Source organism: Penicillium psychrosexuale, assembly GCF_028828465.1.
Source record: "Penicillium psychrosexuale strain IBT 29551 chromosome Unknown utg000001l, whole genome shotgun sequence".
Classification (NCBI taxonomy): domain Eukaryota; kingdom Fungi; phylum Ascomycota; class Eurotiomycetes; order Eurotiales; family Aspergillaceae; genus Penicillium; species Penicillium psychrosexuale.
In genome coordinates this window covers 1,187,367-1,206,686 of record NW_026643186.1, presented here as the reverse complement: position 1 = coordinate 1,206,686, position 19,320 = coordinate 1,187,367, and the positions used below count along the sequence as shown (strand labels likewise).

Genomic DNA, 19,320 nt, shown 5'->3' with positions numbered 1-19,320 from the left:
GAAGTTCCCCTAACGACATTTTCTCGCAAGGAGGTATACCCCGCAGTGCGCACAGGTGCAACTTGCACCGTGCAAGTATCAGCCATAATAGGGGCCGGGGCCGATGGCAGCGGGCTGATCATTGGGCTGTATCGACCTAAGGGGCTTAGATTATGCATTAGAAGCCAACACATCCCATAATAAAGGATATTGTCCCTGTGTTTAGGAGTATATACGGGGCACGGAATAACTAGCTTATGCTTATATGCAATTAAATATCTAGGCAAGCATTATAGCACACGCGGCAGTCCCCACTCACATGGTCGTTCTGCTTATCAAAAAGGGCTTGATCTTCGATATTCCCTCACTAGAGAGGGCTAGGTCTAGTAGCAGATACTCGACGTTCTGAAACGCTGGCCAGAATTCAATTGTCTCTACTAGGGACGACACGTGGGCCAAGTACATCTCCATATCGGTTGGTGAATCCAGCAAGATGGATGACACAGTGGGCCATCTAGTTCGATCTGATCGGCACTAACATTATGAATCAGCATCATGTACTTATCGCTTGCACGAGTGGCAGCAGATAAGCACAACTTGAAGTCGCTCGGGGTCCCCGACACTAGCTGCCATGCTGTCATTTCCAATTTCCCGCCTAAACTGAGACCATAGGACACGGGGCGCCTGTAACGGACATAGCAAGATATCTGACTGCAGTCCCTGGGACATAGGAGAAGACAAGGGCAGTGTAAACTGGCATTGTCGATAGGGTACTTGTTGCTTCGGAGTTACCGGCGGCTGGATGGTGGAGCCGGCTGATGGCTGTAGCCCCTGTTATGTATGGTGTACGTTGACTGGGAATCTAGAGGCCCATGACTCGTACCATCATACTAAGCATTTTTGCAGAAGACTCGTTAGTTAGTTATCCTCAGTGGGAATAACCAAGGATCCTGCGAATATGATGTCGCTTTCAAGTGTTCACATGCTCAGGGGTAAATTTGTAGGGTTGGCATGTCAACGTAGCATTTATCCACGAGGAAAAGCCTGTTCTGAAAGAAAGAAAGACATTTGACATGAAGAGCTGGAGAGAGACAACAATTTGAAACATCTTGAACTGTAACCGTATACCGTAAAGTACCCAGCCTCAGGTGTGGCTGAGCTAAGTACTCCACCCGCAAAATTGGGTGGGAAGGTACTTCTAAGGTTCCTCCGCCGTGTTCCGTATCGTCCAATCACCTTGCTCGACCAAGGAACGGCCGGTCAGAGTCCTCAAGGATTCCCCCGATGTGCCCTGTCTCTCCTTAAGACCTGCCCATCCCAACCATTCCTCTGCATTCGACATTTATTGGCAGACTCCAGCGCTGATTTGTGCTTCTTCGTAATTCTTCACTTTCACTGCAGTCACCGAGATCGCACCGAGATCACCTCACGATTGAGTTCAGGACTTTGTGTCGTCACCCTCGCCTCAAAATTGCCCCGAGGATCAACCCATTGCACATCTACAACGCCTTGGTGCCATTACACATCGAAGGCCTCTACTCTCAGTCTTCCGCTTAAGACCTCCCAAAGGGGATTGTGGCGGCTGCATACTGCAGTGGGCGCTGGGGCCGCATTATCTCCCTATCCGCCAGCCGCGCGCATCGGAAACGCAGCGTTTCAAGTCATCGTCACGAACCATCCCACATCCTGAAATAACACCCAGTGCACGTGCACGTGCACTCACGACCAAACCGAACTCCTAGGACAGCGGCCTCGCACATTGGGATATTAAGACCGGTGTACTATCCCGCCCAACATGACTGACTTTCGAATGCCCCTCCATCAAGGGCCTCCTACTCGGAAGCCCCTCTCTGGTGCCCAGTATGGTGGATATCAGTCCTACGATTCTCCCCGACCTCAACTTGCGCCCCATCTAGCGAGCCCGCAGACCACGCACAGTCGGACTCGAACCACATCCTCCAACGTGTTGCCCTACTCAAGCGGCTCTCAGCCCTACCACGGCACTCCCTCACCTCCTATGTCTCAAATGGCTCTTCCTCACCATCCACCATCTCGCCGCATGTCTAGCACCACTACCTCGACCTCGTCTACCAGCAACCACCCGGTACACACGGGAAACAGTGTTTCTGACATCCGACGAACTGCTTCGGCTCGCTCTGCCAACTCTCAGCTTGGATATGTGGCCCTCATGCGGCGGCAAAAAGCTACCGTATGGTGTGACCGAGCACAACCTGAAGACGCTAGATTGCGCGAACAAGCCCTGCGGGACAAGAAACGAGCATACCTTGAAGTTCATGGCTCAGGCGCTGGCCGGTCAGGAACCTTGGCTAGTGGCAAGATTCGACATGGTCCTAAGGGAGCTGCTGAATTTTCACCCTCAAACCTAGTGGGCGCCAAAGTCCCCGTGCGACTCAGCGCGAACGAGGTCGGTGATGGGGACGATGACACTCTCAGCAGCGAGGGTGGCGCAATTCACAGACGGACCGGTAGCGGCCGCAGCTCTCTGGGAAGTGCCCACCGCTACCCAAGTGGATACTCGCGGACACCGGGAACAATGGGCAGCAACAGCACGCCTCCGAACGAAAGGACGGACCTTCCAGAAGTATCCGAAAATACACCGGCGGAGATTCACGAGGAAGAAAAGAGCCGACTGTCATACCTCCACAAAGACGATGCCGCCACAACACACAGCAGCGAACAAGAGCAAGAAGACTTTGTTGGCGACATGTTGGGTCCGAATGCCGGCACTGCGGCAGCCGATAAAGCTCTCAAAGCATCCGAGTTACGACGACGAGGCAGTGTAGACGAGCGAACTACTTCCATGACCAATGTGCGACTTTTCGTCGCAAACCCCGATTCAGACAGCGACTGATGCCCTCGTTCTCATACGGCATCTGCCAACTCTTGTATCCTTCATCTCCTTTCCATATCCCCCCGCCTTCTATCTTTTATGATTTTCACGTGGTTTCTCTTAACGCCTCGTCAACTGCACATAATACCTATTTCGTTGCAACTCCACACCTGACCCCATTCGGCAAATCTTGATGGTTTAGACCAATGCGTCCTTCTGCTTTGTCCATATCTTTGCACGTTTGCTGTCTGATTTACTCCTTTTCATTTAAAGCGCCACATCTCTGTTTCTCTCTAGGCTTCCCTCTTTCTTGTCTCGTTGTATATCCTCGATCGCACTGCTGGTCTCCATAGGTTGGCTTCCTGGCTTGTCTTCATCCTTCTCCGGCTGCATACGGGCCGTCCTGGCGTTCGTCATATGGCCTAGCTTCTCTTAATTTAGAGATAGTACCTAATTTCAACCCAAAGATCATCTCAATTCGTCTTGCATTTAGGATAACTTGTGTGGAGTGGTATGGGCTTTTGTTGTAGCTTCTTGCATAGGATAGAGCAAGGTAATTGAACCACGACAGTAACAGAAAGACAAGCAACTTGAAAATATTGAAAATATTGGAAAACACACAACATCATACTCATTCCATATTGACCTTGGGAGTCCACAATGATGCCATAAATTGTACAGCATACTGAAAACCCCCACATAAAACGGCGCCCATCGGGCACTTGGGCACTCGGCCCTGCCCAGCCCTGGAGGTGGGCACATATATTGGTTACATAAGCACACACGTGCTTATCGGTCGCGAGCGCGAAACGATTAACGCGTCCCAGTGTTGGCCCATCTACTCCGTACTCCATATGTTCATCAAGCAGCGAAGTCGATATTCTGCGATTGAAGACCAGTTGTCTTTTGTCTGTCTCCTTAAGTCGCGCTTTCCCCTGATTGGCACGACCTAAACCACTCATGAACTGAAGTCGCGATCTATCACACGACAGTCTGTCCCCATCGCCCCTTCCTCACCTACCTACGCTCCTGAGACTTCGGATTCCTACATAACCAACTCTTTCCATCCATTCTGGTTTCAATGGTACCCAAGACATCTCTATCGCCGATGCAGTCGGTCCGGTCCTTTCCCGCACCACCTTCACCTTCATCCGGTCCCCGAAAACGCTCAATTCACGAGGTTGATGATGCCGATATGCCCTCGCCAAATGCGAAGCGACCATTGACTGATTTCGACGGCGGAAATCAAGAAAATCGCGATCCATCTCTTGCCTCCCAGCCTGCCAACACTACTCCCCCGCAAGTTCAGATCAAGCGTAATCTTCCACCTCCCCCTCGGTCGAAATCGTGATGAGAAGGACCGTACATAAACAAAATGAAGATGGTGCTGGGGAATCAACATCCCCAGACACCAATACTGCTTCTAATCCTGAGCTTGATACCCTGGCCTCTAAGAAACGCAAGGTAGTATCTGCTGGCACAGATTCCAAGCAACAAGAAAAGGAAGCCAAAGAGCGCCAGAAGGCCGAGGAGAAGGCGAAAAGGGAGGAAGAGAAGGCGAAGAAAGAAGAGGAGAAAGCCAAGAGAGAAGAAGAGAGGCGCCTGAAGGCAGAGGAGAAAAAGAAGCGCGACGCTGAGCGTGATGAAGAGAAACGACACAGAGAGGAAGAAAAGCGCAAGAAAGATGCCCAACGTGAAGAGGAGCGCAAGCAGCGCGACGAAAAGAAGAAAGCAAAAGAAGATGAAAGGGCTGCCAGGGAAGCAGAGAAACGTAAAAAGGACGAGGAGAAGGAGAAGAAGACCCGAGTAAGTGGCATTGACAATTGGTTTAGCAGCAAGCTTCCCATATACTGACCGATCAGTCACAAATGAAACTAAACTCTTTCTTTACCAAACCATCGGTACCTTCGACCTCCTCAGGACATGTATTCACGGCTCCTTCGCCTAAGAAGGCATCTACTACTGTCGATTCCTCTTGCGAAACTCGTGGCGCGCAGTCTGACTATGAGCGAGAGTTTCCTGCTTTCTTTCTACAATCGCATACAGTTGTGGCACCCCCTCATCGGTTCGAGCGTGACACCGAAGCCCTCAATCACGTACACGAAACGATCGATTCATGTCTACGCAACGAAATCCACACCCAAACACATCCATTCCGTCCCACGGAAGTCTTCCAGATAATTCCTTTCCGTCGCGGGCGTCAGCCAACGATCTCTGTCAGAGACATACTATTACAGCTACAAAGGTCTGACGAAACTCAGCCTACTCAAAATCAGAGCATAATGCCATCTCCAAGGCCACAAGAACTTCTACGCAAGGTCACGATGAAGTCTCTCAAGTTTGGCGAGGACATCCGCCCTCCCTATCAAGGAACTTATACCCGTCGCGTGTCCGAGTTATCCGCGAGAAGACTTGCCCGAAATCCTTATCATCGAGGGCTACCGGATACCGATTATGATTATGATTCCGAGGCGGAATGGGAAGAACCCGAAGAGGGTGAAGAGCTGGACTCTGAAGAAGAAGATGAAGGCAGTGAAGAGGGCGAAGATGATCTTGAAGGCTTCCTAGATGACGAGGATGATGCCCTTGCCGAAGGCAAACGTCGTCTTATTGTTGGTGATCTAGAGCCTGTCTCTACTGGAATCAAGTGGGCTGCCAATGGGGTCGAGCCTGAAATGAAAGCCTATCGGATGGAGACTATATCCGATGGGGTCAAGTTCCCCATCGACCCTTTCTCGACTGCATATTGGGAAAGAGCTAAGCCCGTGGATCAAGTACTTGGGAAAGCGCGACCCGCGACAGCCCTAGACGGCTTCCTTGTTCCTGCAGTCCCTGGGGCCGTGGCGACAGGCAGTGCTTTACCTCCCACATCGAAAGCGAAACGGCCATTCCCGCCAGACCAACTTGCAGAGTTCAAGGAAGCTGTTGAAGGCAGCGATCTCAGTAAGATTGGATTGGTCGAGATTTTGAAGAAACGGTCAGTCCTATCATCTCCGCTAAGTTCCGCTTCTATTTGAGCATATGCTAATCCGGGTGTATCTAGATTCCCCAAGGTGTCCAAAGATACACTTAAAGCTACCCTGGACCAGGTTGCTGCTCGTGTCGGACAAAAAGAAGTGGACAAGAAATGGGTTTGTCGGTGAGAGTATGCTGGATTACCTACACGAGTACCTATGAACGGAGTTTGGATGTACCTAAGCATTTGTAATGTCACCATGAACGATTCACCTATCATGATCCAACAGATTTGCTTTTTTATTTATTTTAGGAGTCGGGGTATCCCGGGTTAGCTGCATGAAATCAATGCCGGTTGTGCGTGTCGTAGGACGATGTATATAAGCCAGGATGATACCCTTGCATGTGCGCATGTTGCCACTCTATGACATCTCGTATTTCTCGCCTTTTAGGCCTCAGTGGGTGATTTAATAGGCTCTCCGATCCATATTTAGTATGTCGCACATATGTGTAAAATAGGCCTTTAGGATACGTAAGAGCAGAAAGTACACGTCTATAAAATCCGAGGGGCGCATGAGGGGCGCATGGACACCTCATTCCCTGCACTGCCAACGCATCGTCTCGTTGTACTCGGTACCTGGCCCTTTAACCCTGCTAGCGTCGTTCTTATAAGTCGTTTCTACTTGGCTTTTGGCACTTTTGTAGTCTGCAACTGTCCGTTTCGAGGATTCCCTTTTTTCTATTCAGAATCCCGGCCTTTTTTTTCTGGTTTTATACTCCGGGTTTCCATTAGTTACCTATTTTTACTTGGATTTGAAAACAAACCCTTCTTCCCTCCTTATTTTTTTCCCTTTTCCTCTTCCCCCGCCTTTTCTTCCCACACAGTCATCCTGGAAACCACCTGTTCCGCCGATCGAGTGCAGTGTCACTCTGAGCACCTGAGTTTCATTTCAGAATGCGATAGGGATCCGTCGGCTAGGGGGGTTTGCGACTGTCTGTCGCTAATGGCAAGATGGTAGAACACCAAGAGGATCATTCGTCCTCTTTGCATTCTACAACCAGTACGTCATTATGTTTTTGCGCATTTTCTCCCTTATATGGGGCTGGGACGCTGAAAGAGGGGCGCTCCTATCTTTATACCCCCTTATTGTGATTGCAGCCCAATCTGACCAGCTCCAGCCGAGCAAATACCTACTTTCCCCAAGGTTAATATACCATGTCCCTTGTCGTATCGGGCGCAAGATCCCGCATCTGTGCCTTTACCTCCTTCACCTCCGGGATCTCCAGTCATGTCGCCCACATTCGTCAAATCTCCGTTGAACGTGGGGCCAGGTGAGTTGGGTGGCTCGGGCCGTGCCAGTGCCACGGTAGTGGCCGCTCCTTCCAATGGACACAATCCCATACCCGCGATGGCTTCTATCATACCTGTACTCGTGGAAGATGTCCCTCAGATTTCATTCGAGGATTTTGCCACTCGCTACCACCAGAACCAGCGCAAGCAGGCCCAAAGGAAGCGACTGGAGAAGCGCCTGCGTGCCACCAAAGTGTCCATTGGCGTCTCTGCGCGTATGGTTCGTGTCGGGCTGACTGCACAGCGAGGTCTCGTCGAAGCCCTCCGCCATGATGACAAGGCCAGTTTCGTTGCTCTCTACCATACACTCCAAGACCTCCAGGAATCATGCTCTGCACCCGCTCCCAACGATGGCCAGACCGAAGACTCCATGGACGGGGAGCCATCCTTGGGAACTGACATTGGCCGTTTCCCAGATTTCCTTCATCAGCTGAGCCCTCAGTCTCGGACGGACTTCCTGGAAATTTTGCGGCTGGTCCGCTCTGATCCCCAGTTTTTGGTCGACCGGTTGCAAAGCCTGTCGTCGTCCCAATTGGCTGCTTTTACTTCTCCTGCCACTGCTTTGGATACCAATGATCCTGCGTTTCCTTCCACCTCCCGGGCCCGGGCCCAGTCTTTCTTGAACAAGAGCCAGACTCAGTCCACTGCCTTCAAGGACCACGCTTATGCCTTTGAGAGGACTGACCCATTATCTGTACTTCTTTTTAACGTTTTTGCCGCTCCCTTGGACCCAGGGACGTCTGAAGCCCGCTTGCGTATGGAAGTGTGGTCGTCCGTCTGCGCTCAACTAATGTCCAACGGAAGTAGTAGATACTATCCTCTGATCGGCCAGATCCTTTCTTCCTGGACCACCGACAGCACTTGGAAAGCCCGCTCCAAGTTTGAACTCTACCTGATGGACATTTTACAAACCGGTGCTTTTCTCCTAGAGCCCATAGCCACTCCACCCGGACTGGATTTTGCCATGGACTCCCTGGACCCCATGCGCACGGATGTTGCAGAGGAATTCTTTGCTTCCGCCGTGGATGGCTTGTTCTCTGTACTTGATGACCCGGACGGCGGCTTTCCTCACGCCGTGCTGCAGTTTGCAAGAGCCGTTTTGCGGAAGCTGAATAACCCCGAGACCCGCAGGCGCTTCCTGGAGTTTTTATTCCTCCAATGGTTCTTTTCCAAGTTCCTCTATCGCGCATTGACCTATCCTGAGGTATATAAGCCTCTAGCCCTTGGTGAACTTGCGAAACTGACTCCAATTTGTTATTGCTTTGATAGACCCACGGTCTTCTCTTAGATTTCCATATCAGGAAGGATGCCCGCGAGAAATTGCTGAACCAGGTTGGACACCGTGCCTACGCTCAAGTCTTTGCTGTTATGCGTTCAATGTACGTCACCTGAATCCTCTGCCGATGCGACACCGTTGCTAATCTCTTCAAGGAATCATTTCTCACCCCCTCGTCCGATAATCAAGGACAGTATCGAGAACATGCTCTCTCGATTCCATGATGCGATGCCGTCAAAGGTCTCGATTGATCCTTCTATTCCCTCTTCACAGGCACCACTTCGACGAAAGTCTTCTTCAACTTTCTTGATGATGTCTGCTTTGGATGTCCTCACACTCCTAGACACTCTCTTCCAACAGACGCCTTCTTCTTTGCATTCCTCCCCGGCATCTGCAGGAGTTAATTCTTGGCCATCCAGTCCACCATCTTTCAATCTTCGGCCAGACTCACTTACAGATTCTGGATTCGCTCGTTTCAAGCACGACACAAGTTCAAAACATACATCCAATATCGGTTCCATATTCTCTATGGAGACTCATTCTATCTTCCCACCGGAAAATAGCCTGTCTGAAAAGGCCGCTCGCATTCGATTCGAACTAACCGACTTAGACCATCCCAATGAGCGGTTGAGCTTGGAGCATCCCTCCGATGAGCATTGGACTATCTTCTCAGTTGCAGCAGACGGCCATGGCTTAACATGGAGCCTCCTCCCTGATAGTAGATATGAAACGTCCAAGGGCCCGATAATCGAAAGTGAAGATGACACCCAGTCCACGACGCTAGGCCTGGAGGAAAATCACGAAGCATTACAGACCGCGATCCTTCGACTTGTCCAAGAGAACCGCATTCAAGATGTGGGCGACTACGAATTCGTTTCACGGAATACTACGCAGCCGGCCGCCATGTCCCTGAAGCAGCGGTTCAACGAAGCGATGTTCTGCTGCCATCATAACTCTGATTTTGTTGGCGCACACTACTGGTGGAATGCTTCACAGCAGCTTGGGCAACGGGGAATACGTAGCTCATCGAGGTCGACACACGATTCATGGATCTTGGGCCCGATGCATGAGAATTATAGTCGCTCGCTGATCCAATCACGAGCTGTCATTGAGCGTTGCGAGAGTGACTTTGTGTCTCTCGATCACAGTCTCTGCCGACTCCAGACTCAAGTCAAAGACCTGACGGCCACCTTTTGCAAGATCCGAGACAAGATGTGGTACATGAGCGACGTCAAGAACTCCATCAGATATGAGGAGGCTAAGCACGTGGCTATGGCTTTGAAAACGATGATCTACTCAGCCCGTCTCTTCAACCAGTACCCCGAAGAACAGCGTTCTCGTTACGGAGCACGTTCTTTGGGTGGCTCCTTGTTCCAGAAACCCGAAGTGCAAGTTATGAACATGATGAAGGCACCCAGTAGCCAGGGTGGACCGAATAAGCTGTCTGACGAGCAAGTCGAGCTGACCCAGAAATGGTTATCGCACAATGGCATCGACAATTTCTGCAAGGGAGAAGAAAGAATTCATCGATTCTGCTACGAGGTCCGAATGAGCATCAATAAACTAGTGGGTGAAACGATGACCGAGACACCGGTGTTATGGGCAAGTGAACTTTTCCAGAGGGAACGCTCAAAATATGAGGGTTACTCTCGCACATTCCCAGGAATGTCCATGCCGAGCACTCCTCGGCCCTCAACGACCACAAGTGAGGACACAAACTCTGCTTCCCACTTCTACGGTGCCAATATACCTATGCTCGATCCTACGTCTCGTCTTTCTCCAGATATCCCATCATTATGTCACAAGCCCTCTTTTCAAAGCATTATTTCCGATAAATGGAGGCCTCAGCGTGACTTGCCTGCAGTTGACATGTCTTCTCTCGGAGGCTCACCAGGCCGTGCTGCTTCGACATCTACTGGTGACACCTACAGTACATTCTGGTCTGCACCCCAGAAGCACCCCATGTATGCCGCAAGCGCGTCGAGCGTATACTCGCGACCACCCTCTATGTTCAGTGAGACGGCAACCCGTCAGCTCCGTCGTGTCGAACGCAAACCGCATGGGAAGACGGTGTTCATGGATGACTTGAGACAGACACTGACTAGTCTCCTTTTGAGCGATCTGGGATCTCCGGTATGGAGTTGCGGTAGTGAGACTGACGCCTGGTTCACCAATGCGCTGAACCAGAAACGCATTCAGGTGGAAATGCGCCGACGAGCTGCTGTCCAGAAATTCTACGTCGATTATGACGAGCGCTCTCAGCATCTTGGTCAGCAACGTGGTTCACTGAAAGGTCGCCGGAGCAGGTCTATGGGTAACCTTCGTGAATCTCAATACAAAGCTCCTCGTGTGGAGCCCTCGTCGCAGCTACCGCAGACATTTATGGAATCGGACGGACAGTCGGCATTTTCATACAAGGCGGTCTTCCGCCGGCTGATTGAAGTGTTCTCGCGTCATGGAAATCCCTTTGTGAAGCTCAACGCGTTGCGGGACTTGCGTTCCTTGGTGGTTGCGTCGCTCATTTCGCCCCAAGATCCCAATTCCCCTACTGATATCAACTCTTCGCCGGGCGAAGGTGAGAGAATGCGGAGCAGTCCTCAACTTCATCGGGCCACTCGCCACAGTTTCTCGGAGGTGCGGCCTAACAACCTACCACAGATGGACCCAGTGCTTCCTTCCTCTCCTCCCGAGTCTGTCACATGTGGCTCCCGACGGTCTGACTACTCTACTCCGTCCGAAGCACAAATTGTAGCAGCTTTGCGGGATCTCATCTTAGAAGTGAAGCCGAAGACCCTTTTCAGGGACCTACAGTTTATCTCCGCGTTCGTCCCAGGAGATCAGCTAAACAAGACGGATTGCGGGACAGCATTCCTCCAATTCGGCCTGGCCGCACTGAGCCTCAAAGAAGAGATCTGCCACAGCATGGTTGAAATCGCCGACCGAATCGTCTTCCAAGAGCTCTCCCGTCGTCATACCCCTTTCGCCTCCGACTTCCAATCCCGCCCTGGCCATGCTATCCAAGACGCAGCGGGAATGTGGATCATCACTGCCAAAGAAGGCAACCCAGTCGCACAACGCGAACTTGCAATCCTTTATCTGACTCACCCGGAGCTTCTCCCACGCGTAACACTCCCTCTGACCCTCCCCCGAGATACCTTCAAGGCGGAGATGATGTATCGACGGGACAAAGACTCTAAATCGGATCCGCAGAGTATGTGTCTGGCGCTGCACTGGATGCAGCTGTCGGCCAGTGGTGGTGATACTCTTGCTCGGAACCGACTTCGTGAGCGTGAGGAATTTGACTCAATCGCATGAGAGGCTTTCTAGGCTGTCTTTTCTCGTTTTGTTGTGTCGTTTTTCTTCTATCATTCTTTCTCTTCGCTGGTTCGATTTTTTTTCTTCCTTTTTTCTTTCTCTTTTCTCTCTCACTCTCACTCTCACTTTGACTTTCTTTTCCTTTCTTATCTTTACATCGCGTCGATGCATATATATCCATATACCCCTGTTCGGGCGATCTAGTTGGGCTTTTTTAACATTCGTGGACTTTGAGACTCTTGCCTCGGATTTCCGTCTGCGCTTTGCTCTGGAACATGACTGGCGTTCTTCAATACATCGGAAGACTAGGCGGTTTGCTGTCTTGATCTCAGTTTAATGTTATATTTCCTTTCCTGTCTATTTACCAGTAATGTTCGTATCCTTTCATGCTAGCTTTTGAAGATCAGGACGAAAGCGTCACTGACAGTTTAGCCAGTTTTCAAGGCTATCGTATAGCATTAAGTAGGAGGTTGCCTAGACAACCTCATAATATCATGTTCAACCTCCCATATCTCCCATCTAAACGTTAGCTAAGCTGGATGCATCGGGTAACTAGATGATCGGGCCGACGTCATCGAGTGGATTTGCACCCCCACCAACTTGACCTTATACATCTTCTTCTTCTTTCCTTTGCTACTCGTGACTAGTGACTACTGTGAGCTGACTCTTATCTATCTGAGTCAGGCTCATTTGATTCATCCGTTTTCCCCCGTATCAGATCAGGCGGTGCTCAGCCTCTTTTTTTCCCGCACGGATTGCAAAATTTGAAGCCTGTGATATAATCAAAATAAAACAGGCCACATCCTTTTGATTCCCCTATTCCCCACCCCTGGAAATCAGTCTTCTTATTACCTCTTCCACTTGCAAATCGGGCGACACTCGGTCTTTCCTAACTACCATCCCACCATGACTACCGCACCACACATGCCGGGCAAGGCGCACAGCTCCGATGATGTGCACCAGCGACCAAGAGGTAAGTCCAAACTACATCAGCACCAGATGGTGACCGACAGCAACGAGAGGATCTGACCAGTGCATTCTTGCGCCAACTAAACAGGCATCCTCAAGAACTCCAACCCATTCCAAACCGCCTCCGCTCCGATGGCACCCACCGCTCCACCCTCGGTTCTAACCATCTCTGAGCCCGAGGAGACCAAGGACATCACCATCCTCAACACCCTGCAGAACGCAGGCCGGCGATCCTCGTCCACCCGCCCAGGGTCTCAGTCGCGCCGCCAGTCATCAGCCAGCGCCCATGACGACACCGAGCCCCGCCTAAAGTGGGATGAAGCAAACCTGTACCTGACCGAGCAGGAGAAGACGGCGAAGATGAAGATCGACGAACCCAAGACTCCTTACGCGCCCCACTACGACCCCAGCGAAGACGAGGAGCAGATGCGCCTCGACGATGCAAAGCAACGCCTAATCGATGCGCAGGGCCTCCTCGTCGACGAGCTGGACAAGTCAACCAAACCCCGGAAAGCCGTGGCAGAAGATGAAATCCCCGACCTAGAGCTCGGTGAGCCCGAGGAAAACTTGGAGGATATTGCTATGAACGATGACGCCCGTGTATTCCGTGACCGTAGCATGAGCATGGACTCGCACAAGAGCGAGAAGCATGTTCAGGTCGGTGGCGAAGATGCAAATGGCGCCGAGGCGCCTGAGCATGATCCGCTCTTGACGACTGAAGAGGCCCGCGCACGGCACGCTCATTTCGAGCAGCAGCGGAGGAGGCACTATGAGATGAGGAATATCAAGGAGCTACTTGCGTATGTTGATCTCGGTGCTGCACTGATATTTCGATTTTGAAAGCTGACTTGAGACATCTAGCCATCCCGAGGATTTGGACGAGGAAATGGAAGACAACGACGCATCGGAGACTGGTTCCCCGTCGTCTATGCCTCAAATGCCTGAACGGTTCCGTACCAACGGAAAATAGAGATGGCGCTCCCTTGTTGTTTCCTGATCTTTCCATGTGCTTTCGTATATTTGGGTCTAGTTTTTCTCCTACAGCGGGGTGGCCTTAGGTGATTTCAGATTGCCCTCGCGCTAGTCTCCAGTTTTTTTAATTCTGTGTTCTGTTTTTCTGTGTATATTCCCCCAGTGTTATCGCCCTTTACCGGGATCTTTATTCTTGCTCGTGTTTAGTCTGGGTTTCCACTTTGCAAACTATCTCTTCGCTCTAGACCGAGATATATCCCTTTGTGGCCCTTTGATCCAGGTAAATGAATACATGATTTACCTTACCGAGACAGATATAGCATTATAACATCATAGCATCGTCGCTTCTTGTCTAATTAAGCTCTGATGATCTGGAGATCGTCCCTGGGCTTGTCCTACATGGATATAAAGGCGAAAACAAGTATATTTGTGTTACTAGACACCCTATGGTCTTTATAATACTACCAACCAACACCTGTAATTTAAGAATGGCCCACATCATGATCGACATTCAGCTGAGATTCTACAGCCACTGGGCATCAATGCGCGTCGAAGACAGGTTCACATTGGTCTGAATAAGGAAAAGCAATCATAACATTCGATCTGCAGCCAGGGGATGAAAATATGGAGAGCTGGTATCTCATTAGTCCCTTGAATTTAGGAAAATATAGGCGATGTCCCTCCCAAGCCATCTACTTTTGGACCATGTATATATTTCGCATGAACCTCTTCGCTCAGTCCTAATTTTTTCATCTTCTGCTTTGTTTTCTTGATATATTTTCTAGAACAGCGTTAAGCTAGGCCTTGAAAAATGCATCCTTTACCGGTCCCTAAGAAACATGTTTCATGGCAAACATGGGGATATCACTGGCGCTCGTCCGATACGTTTATTCTCAGCAGCATGTCCATGGCACTGTTCACAGGTTCGTGTTTTGAACGATTACATTTAAGAGGTTGGATCGTATCTTATGACTGAAATTGCTTCTTTAGATGAGATGCTCTTCGCCTTCATGGTCCCATTACTCCCTTACATCTTCGAGAACCGCTTAGGGTTAGACACGTCCCTCACCCAGCGATTGACCTCCCTATTTCTAGTTGAAGGAGCGTTGATATCTATCATCTCGAGTCCGTTTGTCGGGAATATAGCCGACCGGGCCAGCTCCAAGAAGGTCCTACTACTGGTGTTGCTGGTACTGACGCTGATCAGCGTATTATGTCTATCGATCACCACATCACGTAAGTTTTTGTTAGAATCGCACTATCACCCTGTTGCTAACTGATCCCAGTGACCTGGCTTTTAATCGGTCGCTTCTTCCAATGCATCGTCAGCAACGCATTATTCATCGTCGGCATGGCCACAATGACCGAGAACATCGGGTCAGAACATATGGGCAAGATAGCAGGCTTGAGCACGACCATAGTAGCAGCCGGGACATGTTCCGGTCCCGTCATTGCCGGGTTTCTCTTCGGAATCGGAGGATACTGGACAGCGTGGGCGGGCGCGGCTCTGTTCCTCGTCGTGGATATCATCATGCGTCTGCTCATGATTGAAAAACCGCAGAAACGCCGCGAGACCGCTTGTCAGGATCGAAATAGCAGTGGATCCCTATGCGCTGAGGAGCAGACACCCTCGTCGGAAACAGAACCGCTTTTCGATGCGGATCAGTCGTCGAGTACAGAGGAAATTGGCGGTTGGAGCTTCTACGTCTGTCTTTTCCGTCAGCGTCGCTTTACGGCGGGGATTGCTTGCTATTTTGTCTTTGCGTTGTTTATCGCCTGCTTTGAGTCGACGATTGCCATGCATGTCCGGTATGCTTTTGGCTGGGGCGTTTTCCCGGTCGGGCTTTTGTTCGCGTCTATACAGGGACCGGGGATGGTCTTGGCTCCTCTTGTTGGGTACTTGAAAGACCGTGTGGGATCGAGGGTGCCTACTACTATTGGGTTTCTCTCTGTTGCGCCTTTCCTGTGGTTTCTTGGAGTCGCTGGTGATGAGCGCTTTCCGTGGGCTACGTTGGGAACAAGGGGTAAGATTATTTATGCCGTCTGTACGACTATGATTGGGTGCTTTATGTGCTTGCTTATGGGTGTTGGGACGATGGAAGCTACTGGTAAGTTGGGGTGTCATTTCTAGAGACTGGAATGCTGATTTGTTCTTTGCAGCAACCGTCGATGAGTTGGAGGATTTACATCCTGGAGTATTCGGTCCCTACGGAGGGTACTCTCGTGCTATTTCAATCACGAACATGAGTTGGATGTCCGGTCTACTAGTCGGACCCATCTTGGCTGGGTTTATGGTTGAAAGATTTGGGTATTTTGAGCTGCAGTGTGTACTTGGTAAGTTATGTATGTCGGCGGCTTGCTTCCCATTCTAACAATATATAGTGGTTATTTCCTTGCTGGCTAGCGCCAACGCTGCCTTTTACCTCCGTCCAACCAGTCCCCGGAAAGGAGAGTGTAATACTAGTGAATTTGGGACCGACGAAGAACTCTAATTGTTAGACGTCTAAGAGAATACAATTTATAGCAATAATGTTGATTCGGCTTGTCAGCTTGTGTGGGGGACGCGGTCAATGTGTGTAAGAACACAGCTGTCAAAAATATGCAACAGAAACAACTTGTAATAATTGAACACGACATTATCATCGTTGGCATCTGCACCTTGCCAATCCCTTACCTGCTTTGCCAATGTGCTTGCGCGTATGTAGGTTGAAGGTTTCGGTCACATCTGCATGTGTCCGTTTCCGAATGTGGCTTGGCTGAAGCTGACTGTATTTATTTCTGCTTGGCTTTATCATTTGTATGGAATTAATCTGCGTGGTAATTTAGTTCAAGTGTAATATTCAATTAGTATCTTCCAATGCAATCTTGTTAGGAGAGCACACGCAGAGATGTTAGATGCATGGTGCAATGTGAGGTTAGTATTTTATTAAACGGTCGAAGAAGCTGAATATTAACTACTACTAGAGACTATTTATGAAGTCTGACAGATATTTTGAGTATTATATTTTATGGTTACCTAGTGAGAAACATTTCTTTCACATTTCTAACCACTGTATAAGAAGCCATTCCATATCAGCCAGGGTGATTGTTGGCTGGCGCAATGGTTCGAGACCTCTAGTACCTACTGGGGAAACCCCACAATTCCAAGAGATCCCCCTTAAGCTCCTTAAACATACCTAGGATCGGCCTTGCGAAAAATTGACAAGGTGTGATCTCGAGGTTGTGGGCGACCTCCACGTTAGGATGATGTTCCATCTTACTAAGGTGATCACCTACATCACTAACCCTCAACAATAAAGCAATAATCCTGAGGGTATCAAAGGCCTAGATGCCTCGGGTAACAGAGTACGGAGTACATATCAGGGGTTACACCTGGTCAATGCTCCGGGGTGTTTTAACCCTACGGAGAGGTCAGGTGCAACCTCGGTGATCGTGGCGATCAAGGGAGAAGAATGGTAGCAGGGTATGCAGCTACGAACTCTAGCTATTTGCACTGAACTTGATGGCAAAATACATTGCATAATGCAGGACCTAGATAACTATCTGCTTCTCAACAAGTAGCTCTTCAAATCTAGGCGAGATTGCTTTCATATCGTACATGTTCTCAAACTTCCCACAGAATACATTACTCACAGACGGTGGATGCCAAATGTCTAATTATTCTTATCCTCCTGGTTACAATATTAATAAGAGAAAAAACATCTTTAGGAAGGGCTTATGAGATTCACATAATTTCCATACGATATATAGAAACCGCATCGGATAATGGTTCAGATATCCGGCATATGTATATCGACATATTTTCAAGGTTATAGAGGCTCAGATCTTGATAGTTGTCCACTCAGAATGTACTCATGAAATGTGCTGCGCATATAATACTATCTTATATACCTAGGCATCTATGGTAGATCCTAAAGAAGCATTTGGCTGGTAGAAACACATATACTAGTATAATGTACCAGGGTCCGTAGGATACATGAAACATATATTAATGCTATAACAATTATTGAAGCTATTGAAAGTTGCGGCCTGTGCAAGATATCTAAAATTAGAAGTGTGAGTGTGTACTCCGTAGAGATTAACCCAACCAAGTGCAACATTGATATTCACACGTTTAAAAAAATGTTAACAAACAGAAACATAGGAAATGTACGGAGTAGAAAAACAAAAATAGATTCAAGGTGGATGTGATACGTCGATCACGAAACAACATAATAACTGACAGGTGGTGGGGATTGATTAGTGGCCTGATTATTGACGAGGCAACTGCACCCCCTGCGGAATCAAAACCCCCTATTTCTTCTAACCTCAACACACCCTCAATTTCAATCCTATCAATCATGCCGGACACCGCTGATCAGAATGCGCCTGTTGCGCCTGTTGCGCCTGTTGCGACCGCTGTGCCTGAAGAAGCCGTCAATAAGCCCGTGGAAACTCCCGCGACTGCTGCCGAAAACACCGAACAGACTGCAGCCAAAGATGGAACTGCCAGTGCTCCAGTCAAGGAGGAAGTCGCTGCAAATGATGCGACTGCTGCTGCCACTGGCACTGCAGAGCCCGAAGCCGCAAAGCCTGAAGAACCCAAGGTTGAGCAGCCAGCCTACCTGAGCAAGAACCCGGCCTTGGGTGAATTGTTCAATCGCCTGCCAACCATCCTCGAAAGCACCGGCCACACTGAGATGTGGGGAGTAGAACTCAAGGATAGCAATGATGTCCCCACCGTCAACGTGTTGATCAAGTTCCTGCGCGCAAACGAAGGCAATGCCAAAGCTGCTGAGACCCAGCTCAGCAAGGCACTCAAGTGGCGCAAGGAGGTGAACCCGCTGGCATTAGCGGAGTCCGCGAAATACAGCGCGACCAAGTTCGGCGGTTTGGGATACCTGAGTACCTACGAGGAGAACGGACGGCCCTTGGTGTTTACTTGGAATATCTACGGCGCTGTGAAGGATATCAGTGCGACATTCTCGGATACCGATGAGTAAGAACCCATCATGAAACGCCATTTACAATTGCAATCAATGCTAACTGCGTATAGATTCGTCCAATGGCGTGCCGCTCTCATGGAACTCGCTGTGCAGGACCTGAAGATGAAGGATGCCACTGAGGTCATCGAGTACGACGGCGAGGATCCCTACCAGATGATCCAAGTGCACGATTACTTGAATGTCAAGTTCTTCCGTATGGATCCATCTGTCCGTGCCGCAACGAAGAAGGTCATTGAAGTGTTCGCTACGGCATACCCAGAGCTCCTGAGTGAGAAGTTCTTCGTCAATGTGCCTGCTATCATGGGCTGGATGTTCACTGCCATGAAGTTTATCCTGAGCCGCAATACTACGCGCAAGTTCCACCCGATCACAAACGGCGCCAACCTGGCTCGGGAATTCCCTGCTTCAATTGCCGAACAGATCCCCAAAGTCTATGGTGGCAAGGGTCCGGAGCTGAAGGAGAATGCTAGGTTCATCCCACTGATCGAGGACAAGGAAGAGGAGACAAAGTGCAAGGGCAAGTCTGCCGAGAAGTCTGCCGAGGAGCCTACTGTTGCTGAGCCCACCAAGGAAGAGACTGCTAAGGAGCCTGCCACAGCAGATGTTCCCAAGGCCGAGTCTCTGAAGGAAGAAGCTGCGAAGGATGGAGCGCAGTAGATCAATTGGC

At 49.8% G+C, this 19,320-nt stretch overlaps 6 protein-coding genes across 6 annotated transcripts; all 6 read left to right on the top strand.

The window, feature by feature from the left end:
* Positions 1-1,774: 1,774 nt before the first annotated feature.
* Positions 1,775-2,851, top strand: N7518_000457 (uncharacterized protein; the record flags this gene model as incomplete). The annotated part of the gene is made up of 1 exon (XM_057181385.1): positions 1,775-2,851. The coding sequence occupies one exon, from the start codon at positions 1,775-1,777 to the stop codon at positions 2,849-2,851; it is 1,077 nt and encodes a 358-aa protein (XP_057046735.1).
* A 1,060-nt stretch (positions 2,852-3,911) lies between these two features.
* On the top strand, positions 3,912-5,973 carry N7518_000456 (putative chromatin assembly factor 1 subunit A; the record flags this gene model as incomplete). Its single annotated transcript, XM_057181384.1, has 4 exons — positions 3,912-4,146; positions 4,212-4,636; positions 4,693-5,807; positions 5,874-5,973. 4 exons carry the CDS (start codon positions 3,912-3,914, stop codon positions 5,971-5,973), a joined length of 1,875 nt encoding a protein of 624 aa, XP_057046734.1.
* Positions 5,974-7,074: 1,101 nt separating this feature from the next.
* N7518_000455 (uncharacterized protein) lies at positions 7,075-11,727 on the top strand (the record flags this gene model as incomplete). Its single annotated transcript, XM_057181383.1, has 3 exons — positions 7,075-8,340; positions 8,406-8,515; positions 8,568-11,727. The coding sequence occupies 3 exons, from the start codon at positions 7,075-7,077 to the stop codon at positions 11,725-11,727; spliced, it is 4,536 nt and encodes a 1,511-aa protein (XP_057046733.1).
* A 906-nt stretch (positions 11,728-12,633) lies between these two features.
* On the top strand, positions 12,634-13,666 carry N7518_000454 (PP1-complex regulatory subunit GLC8; the record flags this gene model as incomplete). Its single annotated transcript, XM_057181382.1, has 3 exons — positions 12,634-12,700; positions 12,785-13,496; positions 13,558-13,666. 3 exons carry the CDS (start codon positions 12,634-12,636, stop codon positions 13,664-13,666), a joined length of 888 nt encoding a protein of 295 aa, XP_057046732.1.
* An 813-nt stretch (positions 13,667-14,479) lies between these two features.
* N7518_000453 (uncharacterized protein) lies at positions 14,480-16,160 on the top strand (the record flags this gene model as incomplete). The annotated part of the gene is made up of 5 exons (XM_057181381.1): positions 14,480-14,591; positions 14,659-14,904; positions 14,955-15,776; positions 15,829-16,002; positions 16,051-16,160. 5 exons carry the CDS (start codon positions 14,480-14,482, stop codon positions 16,158-16,160), a joined length of 1,464 nt encoding a protein of 487 aa, XP_057046731.1.
* Positions 16,161-18,008: 1,848 nt separating this feature from the next.
* sfh5 (CRAL/TRIO domain protein) lies at positions 18,009-19,310 on the top strand (the record flags this gene model as incomplete). Its single annotated transcript, XM_057181380.1, has 2 exons — positions 18,009-18,646; positions 18,704-19,310. The coding sequence occupies 2 exons, from the start codon at positions 18,009-18,011 to the stop codon at positions 19,308-19,310; spliced, it is 1,245 nt and encodes a 414-aa protein (XP_057046730.1).
* Between the last annotated feature and the right edge of the window lie 10 nt (positions 19,311-19,320).